This window comes from Scomber japonicus, chromosome 24 (assembly GCF_027409825.1).
Source record: "Scomber japonicus isolate fScoJap1 chromosome 24, fScoJap1.pri, whole genome shotgun sequence".
Taxonomy (NCBI): domain Eukaryota; kingdom Metazoa; phylum Chordata; class Actinopteri; order Scombriformes; family Scombridae; genus Scomber; species Scomber japonicus.
The window spans coordinates 18,249,994-18,259,993 of record NC_070601.1 but is presented as its reverse complement, the minus strand read 5'-3'; the positions used below and the strand labels follow the sequence as shown (position 1 = coordinate 18,259,993).

Sequence of the window (10,000 nt, the reverse complement as noted above, 5' to 3'; positions counted from 1 at the left end):
TACTCAGTACAGTTTGAGGTACTTGTACTTTACTCAGTACAGTTTGAGGTACTTGTACTTTACTGTAGTACAATTTGAGGTACTTGTACTTTACTGTAGTACAATTGAGGTACTTGTACTTTACTGTAATACAGTTACAGCTACTTGTACTTAATTGTAGTACAGTTTGAGGTACTTGTACTTTACTGTAGTAAAGTTTAAGGTACTTGTACTTTACTGTAGTACAGTTTGAGCTACTTGTACTTTACTGTAGTACAGTTTGAGGTACTTGTACTTTACTCAGTACAGTTTGAGGTACTTGTACTTTACTGTAGTACAGTTTGAGGTACTTGTACTTTACTCAGTACAGTTTGAGGTACTTGTACTTTACTGTAGTACAGTTTGAGGTACTTGTACTTTACTCAGTACAGTTTGAGGTACTTGTACTTTACTGTAGTACAGTTTGAGGTACTTGTACTTTACTGTAGTACAGTTTGAGGTACTTGTACTTTACTCAGTACAGTTTGAGGTACTTGTACTTTACTGTAGTACAGTTTGAGGTACTTGTACTTTACTCAGTACAGTTTGAGGTACTTGTACTTTGCTGTAGTACAATTTGAGGTACTTGTACTTTACTGTGGTACATTTTGAAGTACTTGTACTTTACTCAGTACAGTTTGAGGTACTTGTACTTTACTCAGTACAGTTTGAGGTACTTGTACTTTACTGTAGTACAATTTGAGGTACTTGTACTTTACTGTAGTACAATTGAGGTACTTGTACTTTACTGTAATACAGTTACAGCTACTTGTACTTAATTGTAGTACAGTTTGAGGTACTTGTACTTTACTGTAGTAAAGTTTGAGGTACGTGTACTTTACTGTAGTACAGTTTGAGCTACTTGTACTTTACTGTAGTACAGTTTGAGGTACTTGTACTTTACTCAGTACAGTTTGAGGTACTTGTACTTTACTGTAGTACAGTTTGAGGTACTTGTACTTTACTCAGTACAGTTTGAGGTACTTGTACTTTACTGTAGTACAGTTTGAGGTACTTGTACTTTACTCAGTACAGTTTGAGGTACTTGTACTTTACTGTAGTACAGTTTGAGGTACTTGTACTTCACTCAGTACAGTTTGAGGTACTTGTACTTTACTGTAGTACAGTTTGAGGTACTTGTACTTTACTGTAGTACAGTTTGAGGTACTTGTACTTTACTCAGTACAGTTTGAGGTACTTGTACTTTACTGTAGTACAGTTTGAGGTACTTGTACTTTACTCAGTACAGTTTGAGGTACTTGTACTTTACTGTAGTACAATTTGAGGTACTTGTACTTTACTGTGGTACATTTTGAAGTACTTGTACTTTACTCAGTACAGTTTGAGGTACTTGTACTTTACTGTAATACAGTTACAGCTACTTGTACTTAATTGTAGTACAGTTTGAGGTACTTGTACTTTACTGTAGTAAAGTTTGAGGTACTTGTACTTTACTGTAGTACAGTTTGAGCTACTTGTACTTTACTGTAGTACAGTTTGAGGTACTTGTACTTTACTCAGTACAGTTTGAGGTACTTGTACTTTGCTGTAGTACAGTTTGAGGTACTTGTACTTTACTCAGTACAGTTTGAGGTACTTGTACTTTACTGTAGTACAGTTTGAGGTACTTGTACTTTACTGTAGTACAGTTTGAGGTACTTGTACTTTACTCAGTACAGTTTGAGGTACTTGTACTTTACTGTAGTACAGTTTGAGGTACTTGTACTTTACTCAGTACAGTTTGAGGTACTTGTACTTTACTCAGTACAGTTTGAGGTACTTGTACTTTACTGTAGTACAGTTTGAGGTACTTGTACTTTACTGTAGTATTTCCATGTGAGGTACTTTCTACTCCACTACACTTATTTAACAGCTTTAGTTACTTTTCAGATGCAGATTTGACTCAATGGATAATATAACAAGCTTTTAAAATCCAACACATTGTTAAAGATGAAACTAGTCAGCAGTGTGTAGTCAGACTCACAGTTCAGATGTCTATGAGTTGTTAACAGCTCCACCAAATAGTGATTTTTCCCTTTAAACTTCTCACATGCTTTCAGTTCAATAAATGTTCAAATGATTGATGCACTTTTAGTTATATCTAATTTAATATGATTATAAACAAATGCAAACACATAGCATGATAAACGTCTGAGTGCACTTAACTCATGATTTCCAGCTGTTGTGTTTCTGCTTCAATGTGTTGAGCAAGAACTAATTGTCCTTCACACTAAACACTGAAATGAAACATTTAAATCTCTTTTTGGGCATTTTTTTTACCTTCCTCAGATGTTTGTCATCTAATAAAGCTGAAAGGAAATGAGGGGGGAGAGAGGAGAGGTGACAGGCACACACAGGGAGGGATTTGTTTTTGTCTTTCCTTCATGTGGTCATTTAAGGTTTCTTTGCAGAGTATATAGTCCATCAATCATTCATTACACTTCATGATAAATGCATAAATGCAAGGTTTCCAAAACAGGTTTCCTTACATATTTTCAAAATGGTCTTTATTGTTAAAAATGCCCCAGAAAATGAGTTTTAGCATTGTGTTATTTGATTAGCTCCTTACATCTTCAGTGTATTGAGTTCTGTGTGCTCTTTTTTTCTTGGCTGGTTTTGTTCAGAGTGTACAGTACAGTAGTAGTCTCATCATTCTGTCTCTTCATTCTTTACCAGATGTCAAGCAAATGTGAACCAAATTAAAGGGATTTCCTAAGAACTTTGGAACACTACACATTGAAAATAACCTAACCCCTTTTTTTAAATGCATGACAAAGTGTATTAATACTCACATATATCATTACAAGAGCTTTCAAAATCACATTCTGGTCCTGTCAGCACTGATTGTGCACAACACTAGCTTGACTACTCTTGTTTAATAGTCTCTCTCTCTCTCTCTCCCTCATGATAGAGATGGTGATTGAGTGTGTGAAGAACAAGGATGTGAAGAAGGTGAGTGACAGCTTCAGTCTTTTTCATCTTTTTTATGTATATATTTATATTATAGATAGATTCTAGTTCTGTCCCAGCCCCTCCACTCCCTTCCTCTTCTATTTCTCCAAACCGTTTCCTGTACTGTGAAAAAACACATTATTTACCTGACTCAATCGAGATTCGTGAGAAATATGAACTTTTGAGTGCTTTTTACATCTCTAAGGTTATAGTTTATCTTTTATTTTAAATATTGTTTAGTCAGTTGCAGCACTGTGAGAAGTATGGAAGAGTAACTGCACCTTTATTCAAATGGCAATTCATTTTGCAAATTGAATTGTGAATTGTTTAACCTTTATTTAATCCTGCAAGTCAACAGTGTTTTATTTTTTAGTAAAACAGAATTGCTTAATATAGCGTGTATGAATTGTCCATAAATATTTATTTTACCCTTATTTAATCAGGCAAGTCATTAAGAACTAACTTACTGTATAGAAGATTAATCCTCGTTTTATTTCATCATATAACAGTAGTTTGTCCAAGTGGTTTGCCGTAAGTAGCTGTCCAAGATGGCGGACGATGACGGACGCTACTGGGCATGTCAGACTCAAATCTGGTAGCGACAAGAGCATTCTGCTGCTAACTCGGCTGCTAGCTAGCTCGGCAGCTAACTCGGCAGCTAGCTCGGTGGCTAACTCAGTTAACTGGCTAACTGTAGACTGTAGTAGTAGTAGTGTGTGCTGAATGTATTTATACCTCTACAGCAGCAGGGGCGGGTTTATGCTACTCACACGGCAGTGATTTTCAGAATGCCCACTAAACACAGAAATGTTGAAACACAGTTTGTGAAGCCTAGCTCCACAATTCAAATCTAAATGGTTGAAATGCTTTTTACACCTTTTTTAGAAATACATTTATGACCTATTTAATGTGTTTAGAAGAAAATGTCTGAATTCACTTTACAGGGTCTTTAAGTGAAAAGATTTTTATGTTAATATATGTAGTATTCATATCAGTTCTGCCATACTTTTTTGCTCCTTGTTTTCCATTTTAAAGCTCATTAAACCCTGTTTTCACCCAAAGCTGCAAGAGCTGCACCTGAACGGTTCTGACCTCAAAGTGCTGGACCAATCAGGCTGCAGTTTGCTGCACCATGCTGTCAGTACAGGAAGCAAGGAGATGGTCCGCTACATCCTGGACAATGGTAACTGTAGCAAACTAGCAACCGCAATCAGTAACAAACACCGATTCTGATTATGTGGCCATAATCACAATCAGAATCCAAATCATTTATTGGCTTATAATGTTTCTCCACACAAAGAATTTGACTCCACTATCCAATGGCTCTGACTGTACTTCCATACAAAAATACCAGAACATACACATACAGTAGACATGAGCTGAAGCAAATACAGCAGGCTACCAACATTAGTAGATTAGATTCAATAAAACTGAATGTATTTATTACAGTACTGTGCAAAAGTGTTAGGCACTAAAAGTAAAGTAAGGACAATTCTGAAAATAATTTCATGAATAGTTTTGATTTATCTTCATATGAAGTTGAGTAAACAGCTGACACCATAATTTAAATCCATATTTGTTGTGTACAGCTTTGCCTCAGTACAGATGCACACAGTTTTTCAGGTTCTTGACAGGTCTGTTGTTCTTCCATCTTGGAGAAGTCACCACAGTTCTGCTTCAGTCTCTTCATGTAATTCCAGACTGACTCCATGATGATGAGATAAAGACTCTGTGAGCAACAAACCATCTGCTGAAGGACTCCTTGTTCTTCTTGTTGCTGAACAGAGTTCTTTATGACGAGGGGTTGTTGTCATGCTGTAGAATACATTGGGGACCAATCAGACGCCTCCCTGATGGATACAAATCTAAACATGTAAAGTGTGTAAATGTTTTGCACAGTACTGTTATAAACTTGAACAAAAAACACTTCTACATCAAGTAATGACAATCATTTGATTGGCAGTAAGAGAGCACCAAACCTCAGATCACTGTTGTTAGGAGTAAACATTTAAACATGATGACCTCAGCTTCACTTCTTACGTCACATGTAACACTACCTCTTGATTGGGGTTGATTTTCTTCATTGAACACAGAGTAGATGGCTAAAATAAGACAGCATATGAACTATATTTATTGGAATGTTTTGCTGTTGTTTTGATGTTCCACTCTGTAATGCTCATCTACATGTACTCCTTATTTTTATCATTTATCACATTCTTTACATATTACTCATTACTTTACTTTCTTTTCAACAATGTATTCTTCATTTTGACTATTTAAGAAAAAACTGTGAAGAAAGAAGAGTGTGTTGTATGATGTCATGTTACAGTAATCTCTTTCATCTGTTTCTGTTTTGCAGCTCCAAGTGACCTGCTTGATGTCACAGAAAAAATACAGTAAGATCAAGTTTGCTTTTATTCACCTCCTAACATCCTTAATCCTTCCACAAGTCAAATTCCCTTTGAAATGAATTGACTTACGTGAAGCTTGTACAGTTATCTTCAAAATGTTCTTTTTTAAACCATCCATTGATAAGCACTGATTACTGTTGTGACATGGTGTGGTGACAGAATTTTGTAAAACTATATAACTCTGTACTGTGATTGACACTCTTTGATACTATTCCACTGGGCCCTGGTCTCTCTATATGTTCTGGGCATCCTAACAAGTGTAACAAATTTAAAAGAGAATAAACATAAGAAACCAAGTCAAAGCAGTAGGGCGTCCAAGCATCAATAGTGACTCCCTGGAGACATGAGATGCTGTTATCTCATGCTGCCTCTCTCTCTGTCTCTGTCTCTGTGTCTGTCTCTGTGTCTGTACTCTGGACCACCAGTGGGGAGACGGTTCTTCATAGAGCTGCATCTCTATGCCACAGGACCATCTGCCATTATCTGGTTGAAGCAGGAGCCTCACTGATGAAAACAGACCTACAGGTAGGTGATATCATGCCTATCTCATGTAGGACTGTAAGACATCTTTACATTCATCACCTTTATAGTACACCACTTTCTCTTGTAAACAAAAGCAGCTTTCAGTGGCAAAAGGTAACTGAGTATATTTACTCAAGTACTGTACTTAAATGCAGTTTAGAGGTACTTGTACTTTACTTGAGTATTTCCATTGATGTTACTTCATACTTCTACTCCACTACATCTCAGAGGGAAATATTGTACTTTCTACTCCACTACATTTATTTGACAGCTTTAGTTACTTTTCAGATGCAGATTGACACAATGGATAATATAACAAGCTTTTAAAATAGGTTGGAACCACTGGACTTAACTATCTACTGTATATAAAGTAGTGTAAACTCTAACACTGATGCTTCAGTATTAATAATATAATGATGTCAAATTTAACAACAATGACAATAATGATGATAATAATAATGATAATAATAATAATAATAATAATAATAATAATAATCTTAAGCACTTTTCTTAACAATGTTACAAAGTGCTTTACAGAAGAAATAAAACCAACCAAATCAGATAAAACAAAGCTATGAGGAGCACAGAGATAGACAGAGGCACAGAAGTAATAGTTCATGATGAATAAAATTATAAAATAATAATAAATGAAAAATGCCCAGAAGTAAAACAGTAAAAGAATAAAATCAATCAAAAGTTGTAAAAATAATAAATAGAGCAATTCAAACATTTCTAAAAGCTTTCACAAATAATAATGTTTTGAGAAGAGTTTTAAAAGAAGCTAAAGATTTAGCATGTCTGAGTTCAGAGGGTAGTGAGTTCCAGAGTGCTCTAACAGCAAAGGCTCCATCACCATTTCAGTCTTATTTAATCTCAATCAATCTTTATTTGTATAGCGCCAAATCACAACAAGTCATCTCAAGGCACTTTACACATAGAGCAGGTTCTAAACCAAACTCTTCAGGTTTTAACTTTAAAGAGACCCAACATTCCCACATGAGCAACAGTGGCGAGAAAAAACTCCCTTTTAACAGGAAGAAACCTCAGAACCAGACTCAGAGTGGGAGAACATCTGCCTCGACCGGTTGGGGTTGAGAGGAGAGAAAGGAAGGATAGAGGAGAGAAGCACAATGAAAATTAACAATGAAGCTAGAAGGTCCGGGACTGGAATCTGTCATCTGGACATCTACAGGCCCAGATTACCTGTGAGACGAGAAAGCACAGACAACTCCGGGGAAGAAGTTTAGGTTATTGAATGCATTAATAGTACATGAATGTTAATGGATATAGATGGATGGATAGAGAGAGGGAGGGAGAAGGAGAGAGGAGCTCAGTGCATCATGGTAGTCCCCCGGCAGTCTAAGCCTATAGCAGCATAAGCTAAGAGCTCTAACTTTATCAAAAAGGAAAGTTTTAAGCCTACTCTTAAATGTAGGGAGGGTGTCTGCCCCCCGGACTGAATCTGGAAGATGGTTCCACAGGAGAGGAGCCTGATAGCTGAAGGCTCTACCTCCTGTTCTACTTTTAGAGATACTAGGAACCACAAGTAGACCTGCATGCTGGGAGCGCAGTCTTCTAGTAGGTACATAAGGTACTATCAGTTCTTTGAGATATGATGGGGCCTGACCATTAAGAGCTTTGAAGGTGAGGAGGATTATTTTGAATTCTATTCTGAATTTTACGGGAAGCCAATGCAGTGAAGCCAAGATGGGATAATGTGACCTCTCTTTCTAGTTTTTGTCAGAACACGGGCAGCTGCATTCTGGACCAGCTGGAGAGTCTTTAGAGACTTGTTAGGACAGTCTGATAATAATGAATTACAGTAGTCCAGCCTAGAAGTAACAAATGCATGAACTAGTTTTTCAGCATCATTTTGAGACAGGATGTGTCTGATTTTTTCAATATTATGCAGATGAAAGAAGGCAGTCCTTGAAATTTTGTGTGGGAATTAAAGGATAAATCCTGATCCTGATTTGTCACCAACGGCGATCTTGGAGTGATCAGCAGGGCTCCATCTGCAGACCTTGGGGTCGAGGGAGGGGGCACTTACCACATCAACAAGTCTGAAAGGAGCAAGACTTTGTAACATCTTAATGTTTAAACCAATATGAAATGTGACTGGGAGCCAAGCTCAGGGGTAATGTGCATGTACCTTTTTGTGTCATTAATGAGGCGAGCAGCAGCATTTTGGACCAGCTGGAGACGGTGAAGGGAGCCGTTACGTTACAGTAGTCAAGCCAAGAATGAATAAAAAGCATATGTAACTTTTTTAAGATCAGTAAAGAATAGAAAGGACCTGATTTTGGAAATGATTTTCAGCTGGAAAAGACTAGACTTGACAACATTATTGACCTTGGTATCAAAATGGAGGTTGGCATCAAATATTATCCCCAGATCCCTTGCATGGTGTGTGATGATGTTAGACAGCTTCACCAAGATTTGCAGCTGTCAATCAAAAAGAACTAAAATCATTTGTTACTTTAACAAACTCCCTGTACTATGAAGTGCTCTAAAACTTGACTGAAAATATTTAAAAACTGTATTGTCATTCATAAATGAAATCAACAGATAAGAAATCACTTTCTCTAGGGCCTTACATAAAAAAGACAGTTTGGAGGAGGGCTTGTAGTTGCTTAAGGAAAAAGATTCCAAATAGTTTTTTTTAAGCAGAGAACGAACAATGGCATGCTTAAAACTGTCTGCAAAGCAAACTGAGACCAGAATAAGTGATCTGACTGTGGGAAATGTCTCCCTGAGCAGCTTGGTAGGGATGATGTCTAATGAGCAGGAGGATATTCTACCTCAGATAGTGTAATAGGTTGAAAAGGTAGCGTCACTATCTTGAATTGTGATTTATGGAGGAAGCAGGATAGATTTAGGACCTGGTATTCTCCACCCTGCTGATAAAATGATAGAGAAATTGTTGACAGAGTTCAGCATCCGGGTCAGGAGAAGAGGTGGGGTTATCACAAATCACAGAGTTGATTACTCTGAAGAGAATTTTGGGATTGTGATTGTTCCTGGAAATGATGTCTGAAAAATAACCTGATCTGGTTTCCTTAACTGCTTTCTGGTAATCATTAGGTTCTTGAGGATGATATGGGCCGATTCAGACTTATTGACCTTCCATTGTCATTGTCAGAGTCTTTTGAGTGCTCGGGTGTGATCATTGAGCCAGGGATGTTATCTGATTTTTGTTTTCTTATTTTAAATGGTGCAATTTGATCTAGGATGGCCAGACACTGATCATTAAATGAATTTAAAAGAGCATCATGACCAAAAGAATGTAAAAATAAATGGATGGAAAAAGAGTTAAAATATCACAAAGTTTAGCAGCAAAGAAGTTTGATTGCATGTCTTTACAACAAGTACCAACACATTTCTGTATTTCACAGGCAAAACTTCTAATGTGAAGCTTTTGGAGGGTTTGTTAATTGCTGCCTGCAGCTTTAATTCACCTTGTATTTCACCTTGAAATTGAAATTGCATGAAGAACAGATGTTGGCTTAACTATAATTATATCGGATTCATTATAAGGCTTATTTATCTATTTATTGCAGCAATTATATTTCTGGAACATTAACCCCAAATATAGCTTCAATTGCACCCATTGGAAGGATTGAACTGACTCAAATTGATCAGTAATATAACTATATGTGACACTGAGGCATACAAATAAACAGAGAACAGTGCAATGTGAATAGAACCAACATATACTGTTTACTGTAGGATTTGCTTACAGGGGACATATTATGAGCATTTCCAGGTCTATATTTTTAATTTGGGGCTCTACAGAAATATTTTTGCATGATTTACAATTTTCAAGAAAATCTTGCCGGTGACCCACGTGACCCACGTGACCCACGTGACCCACGTCCAGGCAAGGGACACAGAAAACCATATATGTTGCTCATCATAAGGGGTCTGGCCCCTACCCCCAGACCTGTTTGCCATGGGAGACCCTACCAGGGGCATAAAAGCCCCTGACAACTGAGCTCCTGGGGTCATTGGGACACGCAAACCCCTCTACTAGGATAAGGTAGTAGCTCAGGGAGGAGATAAGATACATGATGTTCACTCTATCAGCATTTCATGTA

The 10,000-nt window shown here is 37.1% G+C and overlaps 1 protein-coding gene across 2 annotated transcripts in view; it reads left to right on the top strand.

Annotated features, from left to right (window-relative positions):
* Positions 1-10,000, top strand: part of dgkza (diacylglycerol kinase, zeta a) — a 107,026-nt gene that overhangs the window by 93,741 nt on the left and 3,285 nt on the right. For both annotated transcript variants that reach the window (XM_053314294.1, XM_053314293.1), the window contains 4 exons: positions 2,930-2,970; positions 4,033-4,153; positions 5,330-5,366; positions 5,807-5,906. In XM_053314294.1, coding sequence (XP_053170269.1) covers positions 2,930-2,970; positions 4,033-4,153; positions 5,330-5,366; positions 5,807-5,906 — 299 coding nt within the window. The remainder of the gene's footprint in view (positions 1-2,929; positions 2,971-4,032; positions 4,154-5,329; positions 5,367-5,806; positions 5,907-10,000) is intronic.